The sequence below is a fragment of the Lithobates pipiens genome, unplaced genomic scaffold, assembly GCF_037356315.1.
Source record: "Lithobates pipiens isolate NorthernLeopardFrog02 unplaced genomic scaffold, aLitPip1_a1.2 Scaffold_1, whole genome shotgun sequence".
NCBI classification, from domain to species: Eukaryota; Metazoa; Chordata; class Amphibia; order Anura; family Ranidae; genus Lithobates; species Lithobates pipiens.
In genome coordinates, this window is record NW_027507685.1 from 193,805,243 (window position 1) to 193,823,663 (window position 18,421).

The 18,421-nt window shown below is 45.2% G+C and overlaps 1 protein-coding gene across 1 annotated transcript in view; it reads left to right on the forward strand.

Moving 5' to 3' along the window:
* AR (androgen receptor) overlaps positions 1-18,421 on the forward strand; it is a 352,766-nt gene that overhangs the window by 301,242 nt on the left and 33,103 nt on the right. Inside the window, exon 4 of the mRNA XM_077479354.1 lies at positions 16,713-17,000. Coding sequence (XP_077335480.1) covers positions 16,713-17,000 — 288 coding nt within the window. The remainder of the gene's footprint in view (positions 1-16,712; positions 17,001-18,421) is intronic.

An 18,421-nucleotide genomic window follows, 5' to 3' on the forward strand; every position in this document is an offset into this window, starting at 1 on the left:
CATCACTAGTTGGCCAACGTCCCACTGATATCCGATTGTCTGCAGTTTGTTACAGCAAATAGTGATGAATACCCATAATTTGCTTTTCTTGTTTTGAATGCTAACAGCTGGATTTATTGGGTTTATAAAGCTGTCCAGTTAAAAAGACTTGCTATCCAATAAAATAAATTGGGCTTTGAGCTCTTTGATTGTTCCACCACATACAACAAAAACAGTTTGAAAAACACAAAAATACACTAAGCCAACTCCACAGTTTTCGAATAAGGTGTCTAACAAGCTCATATAGCTGCACTGATCAGGAGTCCAACAAATTTGACCATATAAATAAGTTAGCTCTTTGTGACCAAGATGTGCTGTCCAAATATTAGTAGATCGCCCATTAGCATGAAACTGTTTTCACCAAAGAACCAGCTTATTTATATTATATGGCCAACATTTTCTGGACACCTGACCATCAGAGCTATATAAGCTTATTGGAAATCCTACTAAAAAAAGGCGCTAATATAGAGTAGATCCTCCTTTGATGCTAAAGCAGCTTTCGCTCTTCTGGGAAGGCTTACCTCAAAATTTTAGAGTGTGTGGGAATTTTTTCCCATTTGTGAGGTCAGGTACTGATGCTGCATGAAGATCTGGCTCTCAATAGGCAATCCAACTCATCCCAAAGGGGTTTAGTAGGATTGAGGTCAGGGCTCTGTACAGGCCATTTTATTTCCTCCAAAATAAACCCATCAAACCAGATAACTCCCCCATACTTCTGGGAAGGTTTTCCATAAGATTTTTGAGGGAGTCTGTAAGAATTTGTGCCCAAGCAGCATTTGTGTGGTCAGGTCCTGATGTTGGAGAAGAAGACCTGGTTCGCCATTGTAGTTCCAATTCATTGGGCTCTGTGCAAGCTACTCAAGTTCCCTACACACCAGAGTGGATAAACCATGTCGTTATGGAGCTGGCTTTGTACATGGGAGCACAGTCATGCTCGAAAAGAAAAGGAGCTTCCCTTAACTGTTAACACAAGGTTGGAAGGCACCAATTGTCTAAAATGTCTTGGTATACTGTAGCATTAACAGTACCCTTTACTGAGAACACGTGAATGCCATAATTTGGAGAGGGGTCTACTTTTGGCCATATAAAAGTTTAATATTTAGGGTATTTTCTATGAACACATGCTTTAAATATTGTAACCAACTTACCGGTTCCACTGACCCATTGCAGAACACAGTAATAACATTGATGTCAGTCAGAGGAACCAATGAGATCTGCTGGGGACCCAGTAGATCAGGGGTCTCAAACTGGCTGCCCTCCAGCTGTTGCTAAACTACAAGTCCCATGAGGCATTGCAAGGCTGACAGTTACAAGCATGGCTCCCACAGGCAGAGGCATGATGGGACTTGTAGTTTTGCAACAGCTGAAGGGCCGCCAGTTTGAGACCCCTGCAGTAGATCGACACTTCTGGAAAAGTTTGCTTCCTAGTAGGTTGAAATAGAGAATTCCTCAGAATCTGGGCTGTGTTCAGCAGGAAAGAGAAAAACTGTAGGGATTTGGGTCTAGATCAGGATCTTCAAATTTTCTAAACAAAGGACCAGTTTACCACCCTTTAGAAGGGCCGGACTGTGGCCATTGGAAGTAAAAAAGGTCCCGACGTCTGTGGGAAAAAACAATGCCCATCTTTGGCGTCAGTGGAAATGTGCCCCATAATTGGTGTTAGTGGGAGATATTGCACCCCTTCGTTGGTGTGATTGAGAGGAATTGTGCCCCATCATTGGTGCCATTGGGAGGAATTGTGCCTCCTTATTGGCGTCAGGGTGGGGGGGGTTGTGCCCCTTGATTGTTACCAGTGGGGGGGATTTGTGCCCCTTGATTGTTGCCAGTTGGGGGAATTATGCTCCAATAATGGCATCAGTGGATAAAATAGTGCCTCAAAAGCCAGATAAAAGCAGACAGACAAAGGGCCGCATCTGGCACCCAGGCGCAGTATGGAAACCACTTATCTAGATATCGGATTTTTTTTTTCTTAAACTTTACAACACGATTATTAAACACAGCATTATTAAATTACTGAAATCAAAGTGGAGAAATTGACTTGATGTGCTAGATGATATAGAAGCAGCATTGTCTATAGAGATGAGCCTGGCTATTAACCAAACTGATCCTCATCTGAACCTCGTGCTATTTTCTAACCCAGTCAGCTCCAGGCTGATTAGAGTAAAAAAAAAGCATGACTTGTAAATTCGGAAAGAAATATCTATAAACAATAGTCAGTAACTGGACCTCCATTCCACATTCTGGTTGCACAAAAATAGCAGCGTAAATCTCTGATCTAAAATTTCTAATTGCCTACTGGGCCTATAATAAGATAAGATAATGAAAAAGAAAAGTTGTATTTAAAAAATAAATTAGCACGTTAATAAGGGAGGCCCAGAGAAGGTAAAATTAAACTTTAGCATTTTTTTTCGATCCCCTGCTCTGTAAGATCGTAAATCAGAGTACTGTGACCTGGATCTCCATATGTCTTCTTCCATTATTATTTTCCAGATACGGTACATTCCAGCGTATTACACGCTTCACCTGACATCACGTTCTAGGTCAGGAGGTGCAGCTGCCTTCAGCGTCTACATTGTTGATGAAAGTGAAAACACTTTGGATTTAAAATGTCTGTTAAATATATTACTAGGATTTATTTTGGCAAATTACCGTATATACTCGAGTATAGGCCGACCCGAATATAAGCCGAGGCCCCCAATTTACCCCCAAAAAAACTGGCAAACTTATTGACTCGTGTATAAGCCGAGGGTGAGACATGCCTGTCCATCCCTGTGTGTGTGTCCGTCCATCCCTGTGTGTCCGTCCATCCCTGTGTGTCCGTCCATCCCTGTGTGTCCGTCCATCCATCCCTGTGTGTGTGTGTGTCCATCCATCCATCCATCCCTGTGTGTGTGTGTCTCCATCCATCCATCCATCCATCCCTGTGTGTGTGTGTCTCCATCCATCCATCCCTGTGTGTGTCTCCATCCATCCACCCATCCCTGTGTGTGTCTCCATCCATCCACCCATCCCTGTGTGTGTGTGTGTGTGTGTGTGTGTGTGTGTGTGTGTGTGTGTGTGTGTGTGTGTGTGTGTGTGTGTGTGTGTGTGTGTGTGTGTGTGTCCAGCCTACCTTTGTCCCGAGCCTCCGTCCCGTGCCTTGCCTCCTTGCCTCCGTTCCGTCCCGTGCCGTGCCGTGCCTTGCCGTCGTGTCGTGCCTTGCCTTGCCTTGCCTCCGTCCCGTGCCGTGCCGTGCCTTGCCTTGCCTTGCCTTGCCTTGCCTCCGTCCCGTGCCCTCTTCGGCGGCCATTGTAAAATTCAAAAGCCGCGCCTCCTCCTTCGCCTGTGATAGGCGGAACACTGAATTTCCCAGCAGCCTGTGTTCCGCCTATCACTGACATCGTATCATCCTCGTCCGTAGTACGAGGATGATACGATGTCCGTGATAGGCGGAACACAGGCTGCTGGGAAATTCAGTGTTCCGCCTATCACAGGCGAAGGCGGAGCCGGAGGCGCGGCTTTTGAATTGTAGAATGGCCGCTGTCTGTCTGCTCGACACGCTGATCGAGCGGGCAGACAGCGATGACTCGAGTATAAGCCGAGGGGGGCACTTTCAGCCTCAAAAAAGAGGCTGAAAATCTCGGCTTATACTCGAGTATATACGGTACATAAAAGATTCCATCACAGAACCCCAGTATGGCAACTTTAATTAAAATGTTATTAACTTTGGACCAATATAACTATGCATAGACCATATCTGTAGGATCCCTCTAGAAGCTGGAAATCTCTGGAATAGGCAACTCTTCTCCAGGGAGCTTCACTTGCTTCCAGGTCCCATGTCAAGAGACTGCCCTTCTGCGTTCTGAACAAAGGAGGAAAGCCGTTTGGCACTGGTGCCATTCAGAGAATGCTTTCCATTTTCTCAATGGATTCAAAGTGTTCTCCAATTGGAGGCCATCTTTGCTTAGGCATCATACAGGGTCACCATCTATTTCCTGAACTTTGATGCTGGTCGGGAACAACCCAACCATGAAAATACTGGTGCCATTGCAGTTCTTGGCTATGTCCACATAAAGAAAAAAACGTTCCCTCCCCCGGCTCCTTTTTTTTTTTGGAATCCAATGTTGTCCTGTTACAATCCACCTCATCACTGCAACAGCCTGGGCCTGAGCCGCCATATTCTTCTGACATCATCGGGAGCAAGAAAAGAACTTGAAGCACCGCTCCAAGTTAGAGGAAATGCTTTCTCCCCCTGGTCCTCGGATATGGGGTTGCTGGCATCCCAGCTAGCTCATCCAGCTGTAACAGTAATGTGTAACATACAGGACGCCGCTTTCCTGACCAAACCCGCGTAGAGGAGATCTATAACTATGTAGTGCAAGGGCCTGCCTGGATACAATTGAAAGTGGTTTAGTTTGACCTCATATTATATGTTTTTTGTAAATCTAGCCATAGAAGGTCAAGCTCCAGCGGGACAAAACATCAGTGGGGCGTGGCCAGTGGAGTAACGCTGGCCGGGGCCACATAGCATCTCATCTACATGGGTTGATCGGGGGCCGGCTGCCTTTTCTAGGTTCAGGCAGCTGCCCCCCCCCCCCCCCCCAAGACGTCCTCCAGCTTCTCCCACCAGATGTTCTACGTTTCTGTCTCCTGGGATATACAGCATGCATATTTAGATTTTTTTTCCCCTGGATGTACTTGAAGATAAGTGGATATAAGATATAGTGGATATAAGTGGATGCATGTATAGCTACAACCACCTGTGCACAGACTTTCAGGGAGCTTCCAATTAGGTTCACCTGAAAATCTGACCTGATCGGGAAGCCTGTGTGAAAGATTTTATGTGCGGAAACATGTGCGCGCTTAAAGCCGTAAAAAAGGATTACATGCATCTAAAAACAGGAGTATTTTAGTGCGTTATTTTATGTGGGTCGTCTTCTCGTTCCGCCTGCAAGAACCTGTGTTCTGTGCAGAAAATACGCATATGCCTATGTGAATGATCCTTAAAATCACACATCATGCAAACCCTCAATTATTGTAGAAAGCTCCATTCACACCTATGCAGATTATTGCACACTTAGGACAGCCCATTCATTTTACATACGCCAATCAAGTAAAAGTGCGGCCAGCTTTTTTTTCTTTTCTTTATTATCAAACTACAGCAAAGGACAGTAAATTACCATGCATTGTGGTGCGATTCATAGCATGTGTTGGCTGGTCACCCGACCAGTTCAACCTGAGTGTAGTCAGTAGATACAGCTTCAGCCCTGCTCCATCCAGGCCACACCCTTACTGATGCGTTTCAATTCACCCACATGGCTAGCCAATGACTAAGCCCTGCGGGTGGGGGGAAAGTGGCAAATATGGTTCTAGAATTATTGCTTTCACTCTAATGTTCATGGCAATATCTTACATGTGCCCACTCCTTGGTAATAAGTCCATGTGCCATACATGACGAGAGGGGTGTCCTCTTAGCAAAGCCATTAGGGTTTAATTAAACTTGCTTTGAGTTTACCCACTTCAGCGATAATAGATTTTACCCTCCCTTCATGTCCAGGCCATTTTTTACCATTCGGCACTGCGCTATTTTAACTGTTAATTGCGTGGTCATGCAACACTGTAAACAAACAAAATTTATATAATTTAAACACAAATAGAGCCTTCTTTTAGTGCAATTTGATCACCTCTGAGTTTGTTTTTTTTACCATTAGGGTCAGTTCACACATGCAGTCCAGTGCGTTTTTTGTCTGCATCAAAAACGCATGGAAAGTAGGTTATATGGTTTCCAATGGCATAGTTCACATCAGTGTGGTCAGTTCCAGGGCTTTCAAGCTCCAGAAAAAAAGAAAAAGGAGCAGGCTGCATTTTTCCTGCATGGTATGCAGCCAAACACGCATCGGAATGTATCAAAAACACCGGACCCCAATACAGTGGGAAAAAAAAAAACACAACATTTACTAAACAAACAGCCCTAAAAATAGCACCTGTATAGCACTTGAAAAAAGCAACGGTAAAGCGGCGCTAGAAATAGAGACACTTTACCGCGACGCCCGGGGCAGCTCAGTGTGAAAGCCATAGAAAAAAAAACTTTTACTAAAAAGTGAATAAGTAAATTCTACTCCTTAACTGTTACCAAAGAACAAATCCCTTGTCCGGATAATATTATACTTTTATAAATTTCATAATTTAGGACATATTTCATTTATGAACTTTATTTTTCAGTTTTTCCTTTTTATGTTTTATCACTATTTTTATGCCCATCATACTTAAAATCCTGTACATCAACCTACCATTCATTAGTACACTATAAATAAAATTCTTTTTATTTATGTCATTTTTTATTTTATTTTTTTACACTAGTAATGGTAGGTGGGCAATCTGAAACCAACTGATGCTAGGGGGGAACTGACTGATACATCACCAGTGACACCAACACAGTGCTCAGTGCTTAGTTTTTACTTCCTTACTTACCAACACAGGTCTCTCTTCTGTCATTCGCTCAACGTGTTCCGGTCGTAAATAATTTGCCGGGACCGGCTTGTGCCATAGCAAATGACAGCACAGGTGGGGGGATGGGGTGTTTGGGGGGCTTCGGAGAGGTGGTGCCCCCCCACACCTGGGAATACTGGATCACATACATGTGCATGATCCAGGGCAGTAAGTCTGCGGCAGGCGGTCTGTAAGCCTTTAACACACATTAAAAGCGCCTACCGCTTCAACAAGCTTTTTGGCAAATGGCCGGTGTGTTGATTTTCTATTTGTATTTAAAGGGGCCAAGTAGTGCCCCCACTCAGCAGATCCCCAACTCATTAGTGCCTCCATTCAGCAAATCCTCAGCTTATTGATACCCCTCGTTCAACAGTTCCCCAGTTTTTTAGTACCCTCAGCACTGCTGATGCCCCACACAGTAGTAACTCCCCAAAGCTCTGCTGGTCCCCTGCTCAGTAGTAACCCCCCCCCCCCCCAAGCTCTGATAGTCCCCTGCTCAGTAGTAACCCCCAAAGCTCTGCTGGCCCCCCCGCTCAGTAGTAACCCCTCCAAGCTCTGCTGGTCCCCTGCTCAGTAGTAACCCCCCCAAGCTCTGCTGGTCCCCCGTTCAGTAGTAACCCCCCCAAGCTCTGCTGGTCCCCCCGCTCAGTAGTAACGCCTCCAAGCTCTGCTGGTCCCCTGCTCAGTAGTAACCCCCCCCCCCCAACTCTGCTGGTCCCCCCACTCAGTAGTAACCCTGCTTAGTAATAAACCCCCAAGCTATGCTGGTCCCCCGGCTCAGTAGTAACCCCCCCCAAGCTCAGCTTGTCCCCCTGCTTAGTAGTAACCCAAGCTCTGCTGCCCCCCCCCCCCCCGCTCAGTAGTAACCCCCCAAGCTCTGCTGAGCCTCTGGTTTGTGGTTTCTCCTCTCTCTGTCTGGTCCCAGTTCACCTGTTGCTATATTGCTCCCATGCTGCACACCACATCTTTTAATTTCTCCTGCTCTGGTTCCCCAACTCTTCTGATCCTCTGCCGCTCAGTCAACTCCCTCTCCAGCCCTGCTCAATAGCTCCCATTGTTGCACGCACAGCCATCTGCTAGTGGCTCAGCTCCAGCCTAGACTCCATTCACCTTCCTGCTGCTCCACACTCGATATAACGTTTGCATCAGACACTCCCAGAATATATACACATGAACCAGAAGGGACTACTGATGACAACTTTCTGGTTCACTTGTTGGTTTCCCAGTGCATTCTGGGATATCTCACACCTCCAATACTTCCAAAGCAAAGCTAACTATGAATAAAAGCCTCTCAAATGCTGCAGGTGCTGTCAGTGAGCATTAACATAGACTTCTATGGAGGCTTTGGAGATGCTTTCAAAGCGTCAAGAAAGTGATATGGGGTATCATTTTTGAAGCAAATGCAACATGTGAACAGGACTGTAAGGTAACCATTTTATTTAGTGACAGGAGCTTTGGATTGGCATTCGGGGTGCTTTAAAAAAAAAAAAAACGTGCAAAGTGCCACATTTTGAATCAAGTACAAACCAGCCCTTAGCGATTTTTTGGAAATGGTAAGAAAGCCGTACGGCGCGCCAGCACCGTGCCCTGTCTTCATGGAACAAACTAATTACTTCTATAGAATGTTCAGAGAAGAGAAGGAGGGCCACTGGCAAGGAAAGTCCAGTTTTAGATGAAGAAACATCAATATTTATGTTTCTTTGGTAACGTGAGATGTGCAGCTGGATGGCGTGAAATAAAAGGACTCAGTTCTCCAGAGCTGCATTCTCTCCGCTTCTAATAAGAGTGCAAGAGGTCCACCGAGTAATACCCAGTGATGTTAAAGCAGAACTCCACCCTTCCCTTCGGGTTTGCACAGTTGTACAAATTTGTCTCCTGTAAAGAAAATGCTTACTCTGATTTCATTGCTGCAGAAAAGTCAGAGCCCAACCATTTCCTGGCTGGAGGATATCCAGCATCATCACCCGGAGGTCTCCAAACTTTCTAAACAAAGGGTTAGTTTACTGTCCTCTATCCACTGTCTACTCCGTTGGGAGTAGAAATTATCCTTGCATCAATGGGAGGAATAGTGTCCCATCCTTAAGCGTCGGTGGGAGGAATAGTGCTCTATCATTGGAATCAGCAGGCGGAATAGTGCCCTATCAATACTAGGCCATTTACATCATACAAGAGGTTTATTACGTCATACAAGCGGTTAATACAGCAACCACCAGTAACTGGTCTTATGCCACTCAGTCCCTTGCGGCTTACATCTGAACCGGCACAGCGGCTTCGCCTCAATGTAATGATGTCACAAACGTGACCCACCTTACATGTTACGTCCCCAAGGGGAAGGACTTCAGTGGAACAAATTATCATTTCTGTGTTTTTTCGGCACAAAGGAGATCAGGGATAGGGTTTCACCTGAGCTCTTCCCTCTGTCCATCCTTTTTACCACTTGAAATGACCCAACCCCTTTTTAGAGTATAGCTAAAGGCATTTTTTTTTTACATATAAGTTTTGGATAGTCTCAAGAGAGATTAGAAACCCCTGTCTGGTTTTATTGCTGTCTGTGTCCCCATTAGGGTGATTCCCCCTCTTTATTTGTCCAGTTTGCTGTTATCACCGAGAGTGAAAAAGACTTTAGACATGCAAAACAAGATTTGCAGAGAGGAGAAAAAATGTCACATTTAGATCAATTCCACTTACGTGAATCAACCACAGGCTAACAGATTTTTTTTTTTCCCGGACTGTGAAATATCGTGAATAGTAAGCCTAAGGAGGTGTGAGGTGCAATCTGCTGAATAATTTTAAATTAACCTTTTAGAAGGCTGGCTGGATTTTGGTGAATCTATAGTTATCTCTGACTTCTAAGAGAGGGGAAAGAAGAGATATTTAGGGAAAAAAATAAAAATAAATCATATGGAAGGCTGATGTCACAAATACATGGAAATCCCAAAATCATTTGAGGTAACAAATTTAGCGTTCTTAAGGATACAGAATATAGCCAGTAATGGTATGTGGTTACATGATAACCCCACCTACCTTCATGGCCAGAGGTATATGGAGACCCCTCCAAATGATTGAGTTCAGGTGCTTCCAATGAAAAGGTACTGATACTACTATAGTATACATAAACATTTTAGAACTCTAGCCCTGGCCTCCAGCCAGTCCCGAGGGACTCCAGCCCGCCCCGAGTGCTGACCTTCACCCTAATCAACACCCAAGGCATGAATTGCAATGCCAATTGTGCGCTTGGTCTTCTCCAACATCATTACCTGACCTCACAACAGTGCACAAACTCTCACACCTTCGAAAGGAAAGCCTAGCATTTTTTGGGCTCACCCTTTGGGACCCTTCTTTTTTGTATTCCTATAATTAATTCTGGATGAGGCGATGTGAGTGCTTTTTCTTTTGGCTATTACTATAGTATACAAAGACATTTTAGACAATTGTGCTCTTCCAACCTTGTGGTGACAGTTTTGGGAAGACCCTTTTCTTTTCTACCAAGACTGCTCCCCTGTGTACAAAGCCAGCTCCATAAAGGCATGGTTTGACTGGATTGGTGTGAAAAAACGTGAGTGTCCTACATTGAGCCCTAACCTCAACCCTACTTAACACCTTTGGGAAGAATTTGAACTCTGATTGCGAGCAAGATCTTCTCATCCAACAGCAATACTTGACCTCAACCCCGCTAAACACCTTTCAGATCAGGTCTTCTCATCCAACATCAATAAATGACCTCAACCCTAACATCTTTGGGATGATTATTAACTCAAATGGACACATTTTCATAAACACCTTCCAAAATCTTATGGAAAGCCTTCCCAGAAGAGTGGAGGCTGTTATAGTTGCAAAAGGGGGTGAGGTGCAACATCATACTAATGCCCATGGATTTAGAGTGGGATGTCCACCAAGCTCATATAGAGGTCTTGGTAAGGGGTCTTAAAACCTTTAGTCATAGTATAAATAAGTAATCTTATAAAGATTAATTGGATCCTCCTACAATCTAAATATAGATATATCCCTAGCAGGGGAATTACTTTGTTCACCTATGAAGCACTGTCAAGGTTTTGCAATAGAGTTTGTCTGCTTACCTGTTTCCATGTGTTCATCTCTAGAGACCAGCTGACCCTCACCTGACTGCTTTTGTAATCCATACTCTGGCATGGCTCCACCCTAGCTCCTATCAGAGAACTCTACATTAACCTGTGCACTGCAGGCCAACCCTGCTGATCAACCTTTGTGTGTTAGCTTCCTGTTACCTGCCGTGTGCTCGTCTGTTGTTCCGTTACTGATTTTGGCGTGTCCTTGACTATCCCTGTTTGCCTGTGATCCTGACCTTTTGGCGTGTCCCTGACTATTCCTGTCTGCTTGTGGCCCCGACCTTGGCTTTGTCCCTCACAATCCCTATCCTCCTGTTGCCTACTATGGGTGCGAGCTGGGGGATCCTGGGGGGTCGCGACCTGGAGACAGTTGCAGCCCAGTCCATCCTCACCTCTAGAGGCTCTGGTGAACACCTGCTGGCTCTTGGACTCCGCGCCCCAGGGAATCTTATGCTCTAACCCCGGTGGGATCTGTCCGCAGCAGTCAGCCGTAGGGTCCACAACCTTGCGGTGCACTCTTGATCCCTACGGTGTGCATCTGTCACCTCGCCTCAAGGTGGCCTGACAAGCACCCTGCATGTTCCACTTGCTGCTTTTGGCTGTAAATGTACCTGCGCCATATATGTACTGACTTTTCAAGAACATGGACATCCCATAAATTCTTGGGGTGCGGAGGCTGTAATTGTATGCAGTAGGCTTACCTCATATAGTACACATATAGCTTGTGAGTGCTAACACGTGATTCATCAACCACATGGAGTCCATATCCTAGGGTGACAATGCTGCACCTGCTTAGGGAGCTTTACCCTGGGACAGGAAGCATAAGAACAGTCTATTACGGGTATGCTTGCCAAGCAGGAAAATTGCAATTTGAAGGAAACAAAAAAAAAAAAAATCATTCCCTGGAATTAGTGGAAGGTAGGCTAGTTTTTTTTTTTTCTTATGTTATTTAAAAATTTTGGGTTAAGATGCACTTTACAACAGAAGATAGTGGCATAAAAACCTTCTTATTTTCTAGAGACCTTACAAATGCCCCCGGCAGAGACCTTTAGACTCTGCCAAATTACGCATTGTTTACAGACGTTGTGTCAATATTACTACACAGATTCATGAAAATAAATGTTTAAGAGTCTGTTCACGCAGGGGCATCCGACTTCAAGTCGCCCCAAGTTGCGCTGTTGAGAAAATCAATGTTAATTGAGCTGTCTTCATTTACTCTACAGCAGTCGCCTCGACTTCAAAAAAGGTTCCTGTACTACTTCAATCCGACTTCTAGGCGACTTGTACCCATTGATTTCAATGGACAGCGTCTCCAAGTCGGATCTCCAGCTATATTGAAGCGACAATGTCGCCTCTCTCACAGAATAATCAGCTCCCAAGGGGGAACTCCACGCCAAATTTTAAATAAACTGGCATGGGTTCCATGGGAGCATACAGGCCCTTAGTTCTGGTATGAATTTTAAGGGGAACCCCCTACGCCAAAAGAAAGGCATGGGGTCCCCCCAAAATCCATACCAGGCCCTTTTCCGAGCACGCAGCCAGGCCAGTCAGGGAAGGGGGTGGGTACGAGCAAGCGCCCACCCTCCTGAACTGTACCAGGCCACATGCCCTCAACATGGAGGATGGGTGCTTTGGGGAAGGTTGGCGCCCTGTGCCCCCCCCCACCCCAAAGAACCTTGTCCCCATGTAGAAGAGGACAAGGGCCTCTTCCCGACAACCCTGGCCATTGGTTGTCGGGGTATGCGGGCAGGGGGCTTATCGGAATCCGGGAGCCCCCTTTAATTAAGGGGCCCCCAGATCACGGCCCCCCCACCCTATGTGAATGAGTATGGGGTACCCATTGACCTGGGGGGGGGAAACTTGTACAAAACAAAACACAAAACGGTTTTTAAAGTAATTAATCAGCTCTGGGGGTCCTCTTCCAACTTCTCCGCTCTGTTCGGCCTCTAACGGTGTCCGGCCTCTTCTCCCGCTCTCCGGTTCTTCTTCGGGCTCCTCCGCTATCTTCTTGCAGCTCTTTTACTAGCGGAGGAGCCCGGTCTTCTCCATCCTTGCCTTTTCTTTCTTCTTCCGATGTTGACACAATGCTCTCTTCCTCTGTAATAGCTTGTATAGGTATGGGGCGTGGTCGCGGGTGATGTCACACAGTGACATCACCCAGTGACCACGCCCCATACCTATATAAGTCGGCATGCACATTGCACAAGCTAATACAGCGGAAGAGAGCGTTGTATCAACACCGGAAGAAGAAAGAAGAGGGAAGAAGGACGGAGAAGACCAGGCTCTTCCACTAGTAAAAGAGCTGGAAGAAGATAGTGGAGGAGCCAGCAGAAGAACCGGAGAGCGTGAGAAGAGGCTGGACATCGGGAGAAGAGGCCTAACAGAGCGTAGAAGTTGGAAGAATACCCTCAAAGTCGGAAGAAGACCCCCAGAGCTGATTAATAAATTACTTAAAAAACCTGTGTTGTGTTTTTATTTATTTTATTGACTTTTCCCCCCAGGTGAATGGGTAGGGGTGTGATGTACCCCATACGCACATAAGGTGGGGGGCCGGGGATCTGGGGGCCCCCCTTATTAAAAGGGGGTTCCTGGATTCCAATAAGCCCTCTGCCCGCAGACCCCGACAACCAATGGCCAGGGTTGTCAGGAAGAGGCCCTTGTTCTCATCAACATGGGGACAAGGTTCTTTGGGGTGGGGGGGCCGCAGGGCGCTACCCTTCCCCAAAGCACCCACCCCCCATGTTGAGGGCATGCGGCCTGGTACAGTTCAGGAGTGGGGGTGTTCGCTCATCCCCACCCCCTTTCCTGACCGGCTGGGCTGTGTGCTCGGATAAGAGTCTGGTATGGATTTTGGGGGTCCGAAATTTAAAATTTGGCGTGGAGTTCCCCCTCAAGAGCTGATTATTCTCTGATTGGCCATGGCCAAAGTCGCCTGGCCTGGGGCGACTTAAAGTCGTGTTGTAAGTCGCCCCAAGTCGTGTTGCTCCAAGTCGCGCTGTTATTTATACTCAAGTCGTGTCCAAGTTGCCTCCAAAAGTCGCGCTGGAAGTCGTGATGCCCCTGTGTGAATGGACTCTTAAGTTATTGTAAGGGCAGACTTTTTTTTCTTATCTTAATATATTCTATGCATTAAGATAAAAAGCCTTCTGTGTGCAGCATCCCCCCCATCCCCCCCCCACCCTTACCGGAGGTCCCTCTAGATCCAGCAATGTTGCAGGAGTGTCTCGGCTGCCTGGGACTCCCCTTCTCATTGGCTGAGACAGCAGTGAGTTGCCACTGCTGTCAGTCAGTGAGCCAATGAGGAGGGTGGGGCCATGGCTCTGTGTCTGATTAGACACACAGAGCTGTGGCTCAGGTGCTCCCTTAGCAAGCCAACCACTGTGGGGGCACCCAACAGGAGGGAGGGGCCAGGAGCACCAAAGAGGGACCTGAATTGAACTGTAATTGTGAATTACAAGGTACTGTCACAATGGTACCTTGTAACCACACGGTTGTCAAAAATCCACTCGGATGTATCACCTCTCTGTTTCAGGGGTTGCGGCCAGGAAGAAAGCATGCTCCACATTTGGCGGACATGCCCAAAAGTAAAACTTTACTGGACAAGAATATTCAAACTGTTATATTCAGTGCCTGGATTAAATATTCCTAAAAATGTTAAGACAGCACTATTTTCTGATCTATCGAGTGAGTTACCTACAAATCTTAGGAGTGTCGTTTTTATCTTTCTGGCAGCTAAGATTATCATAGCGAGAGCATGGAAAACTCCTGTGATGAACCTAGCATAAGTGAAAAACATCTCCTGGATCACGATCAATGAAAAATTGGCTAGTATCCTTTGTGACCAACAACATCACTGGAATCCCTGGATCAGATACTATCAGTCCCCCATGTGGGGATCGGTGGTAAATCCTTCTTCGCTTTCTTATCCTTTTCTTTCATTTAACCTCTTCTATAATTTCCAATTTTGACCTGGACTTTTTTTTTCTGTATACTTAAGAATGGGCTTCAAGGTTGCCTTTAACCTGGCCCATGCTTAAAAATATTGTGTTCTTTGGAATAACTTAAGCAAATTTGGTCGATCCATGCAGAATTTACTTCGCCAAACCCTATCCCCCCCCCCCTCTTTTTTTTTTTTTTCTCCTTTCACTCCTTTCCTGCTTCGGGACCAGATATGAATAATGCTTCTGAATTTAGCAAGCAAATATCCGCGCTATCCAAATAATGTCTCTAAGCTGTCAGCATAATTTGTTTGATAATCAAAAGTAAAAGCATATAAAAGTCCACATGCAGTGCTTAAAATAAGAAATTATTTTCCAGAGAGAAGATCAGATGAGCCTGTCACCAACTTCAGTGTACGAAAGGCACACTGCACCAAGTGGGGGTTTCAAATCTGCTTACCAGATAGCTTCAACAAGCCAGTATATAGTAGATAAACCACAATAACAGCTCCACGTCTCAGCCTCAAACCAACTTCACATCAGGGTTGCAGTAAAACATCTGACATTTCCACTCCGTTATAACTTCATAGGATTCTCATACATCTATCATTCACCATGGGGAATCATCAGTGCCCAATGAAGGAAAGAGTTCAGCCAATAGTGAAGCCCGTAATAACATGTATAAAAGGTTTATTGTAGTAACTTACATTTCAGTTTAAAAATAGGTGCATCCCATATTCAAATGGCCGTAGCTTTCAGCGTACTAGTGTCTGCCCTCCTGACGTGTTTTGCCTCTGACGAAATCTGTTTGGATGAAACAAAATGTTAAAAAAGACAAGACACAGCTTGGAACAAGCCGTTTATTAAAAAATAAAAAATATGTCCTTCGAATTTTCCACCTGTATTATGTTTTTGAGTCACACAACCCATGAAACACACACCATAAGCACAGTAAAATCAGGTCAAAAATTGCAGTAAAATTACAGTGAAACCATGGCAAAATTGTGCGCTTTTTTGGCACCTTTTTCTTGAGCAGCAAAATGCCAAAAAGACACCATTTTTGGTCGTTATGTTTTGGTCGCTGAAATTTCGGTGCATCTCTAATAATGCCATGAAAACATAGTGCTAGTGTCTTTCAGAACTCAGTTGTTGAGCGTGAGAGTGTTCACCATAACTGCTCCCAGCACATGGTGAAATATTGTTTGGTAGTGAGAACCTGACACCGATAGTATTTGTTGTGTGGTTTTTGGCACCAACAAGAAAGCAAAAATAAAATGGCCCTACATGCATAGACTCCCAACCTTAACCTAAAAAAATAGACTAATCCTACCTTAACACAACTTGAACTTGACACTTTACCCTCAGCTTCACTCCTTAATGCCCAATATAATGCAAAATGGCCTGGAAGTGAGCTACACATAAACCATTTTGTTTATTGGGTCATGTGCAACAGAAGAAGTTCTGGTTGATGTATCTGGATGCTGAGACCCAACTCAGTGACTACTAGTAAAATAGCTCCTTTTGTAATTGTGGGCATTTTACATCCCTTTCCGCCTGTCCTACCTCCCACGTTGAAGTAAAGCATCTTCAATTGATCTATTCTGGGGACTAAAAATAAGGGGGAGTACCTTGTATCCACAAGTCCCCTTTGGGTGGAGGCTCAAGAGAACGAAGAACTAAAAGGACTGTTACTGTTAAACTCCAACTTAACTACAGCATAGGTATGTGATATCTCCAATGTAGGGGGTCATCTCACGTGACTCCCGAAAACCCAAAACCCAGTTACTCATGAATATAGTATGATTCCACTAGCTAAATGGTCTTGCATGGACTACAACCCTCCTTCCACTTTGTTTTTCCATCTCTACCCAACAACTCCTAGTTTTGTACCATGCTTGTGAAAGTTGTTCTGTTCTTCATGACAATACAAAGGGGATCATCCCAGATAACCTGCAATATGAAACCCTAATGTGCACTGTACTTTGTTAATAAGGAAGCTCTATATAAACTTTTGTTAGATTTAAAATTATGTATGTATCCCTATAGAACAAAAAAGGAGTAAAGAATACTAAGACTATTACACAATTGTGGAATGACCTTGTGATCCGACATGTTTTAATAGCCAGCTGAGAACCCTAATAAAATTATAATAAATACACATTTTTTATTTATATTTCTGCAGCACGTAAACTGAAGAAGTTGGGTAATCTGAAGGCTCAGGAAGAGTTGGAAGGCTCTCCAGGACAAAGTGAAGGAAGAGAGATGCCAACAAACATGTCCATTCCACAGCTTGAGGGCTACAGCTGCCAACCAATTTTCCTTAACGTGCTAGAGGCCATAGAGCCTATCGTAGTATGCTCTGGACATGATAACAACCAGCCTGACAGTTTTGCATTGCTGTTGAGCAGCCTCAATGAGCTGGGAGAGAGGCAGTTAGTGCACGTGGTGAAGTGGGCAAAGGCATTACCAGGTATGCCATCTTTTTTCAGAACATAATATTGTAAAGAGTGACAATACCTGTCTGTTTTGGATTACTCCAGTTTAACAAGTTATGGCATTGATTAAAACTGTATTTATTTTGCAACAAACTTAAATAGGAGGAGCTTTGATAGGTGTGCACTGATACCCTATATGGCCCAAAGTATGTTGAAACCTGAGCATCGCATCAACCATAACCATGGCCTAAAGGTATCTGGTAATCTCAAAAAAAAAAAAAGTTGAAGTGATCACTCAGTTCTCAGTGCTTCATGAGCAGAGAGCTGGTGACTGTCATTCACCACTCTCTGCTCTGCCCCCCATGCTCACTGGGGTGCTGGGCTGTGGAGGGGGTGGGAGCGGCTGGCTCAGGCTACCAGCTGTTTGCTGAGAGGTGGATCCAGGAGCCAGCCCAGGTTCCTGGGTGGGTGCGGACCATATGTCCTGATGTCAGCTAAAAAACGGGTCACAGGAGTGTAGAACATCACTCCTGTGATCCACAGGAGTACAGCCAAACAAGCTTTGACTGTACTTCTCTTATGCTACAGCATAAAAATAAATTTTAGATCAGATCAGCTAGATCATTCTCTTCCCAATCTAGAGGCAACTGTTTGGGAAGACCCTTTCCCATTCCGGGAGGAGGGTGGGCCTGTGCACAAAGCCAACTTGCCAGGTTTCTATGGTAGTGAGCCCTTGAAGAAAGCCAACTTGGGGTTTCCCAGGGCATGACATTTAAGCCCCAGCCAGCTTCCTCACCAGGGCCCCTGATGGTGGGGGGTGGATTTACAGCAAACTGAAACCAGGTCATGGCCAACAGGTACACCTGGCAGACAATGTGGAGGCCACTCATGTGTCGAGTACAGATGGCAGAAGTCAATCTGGCAAAATAGCCAAAATCAGGGTGGACAACAGGCAAAGATGGTAGACAAAGCCAGGGTCGGTATACAGGTAGTCAGGCACAGAATACAAGGCAAACCAAAAGCACAGAGAATTAGGAAGTTGCTCAGGCAACCCATGCTGCACTGAGCATGCTTATATATGAGGAAGTCCACTGAGAGGTGGGTCAGAAAGGGATAGAAGGTATAGCTAAATAAATCCACAGTTCAGCAGATGACACTGATAAGTGAAACCAGAAGCCAGCAGCACATGTGAATGGAATCACAGATCTTAGCAGATCCACTGCAGCAAGGTGGTAAGAATTTCACAAACAGAAAACTGCAGGCTTGACCATGACACAATTCCATAAAGACATGGTTTGACCAATTTGTGAAGGCCACTCAAGTTCCTCTACAAGTCCTGACCTCCACCCTACTGAACATGATTGGGGTGATTTGGAAAGCCAATTGTGAGCTAGTCTTCTCCAGTTAAACAAAGACCCTTTCCTGTTCCAGAATGACTGTACCAAGTGTGCAAAGC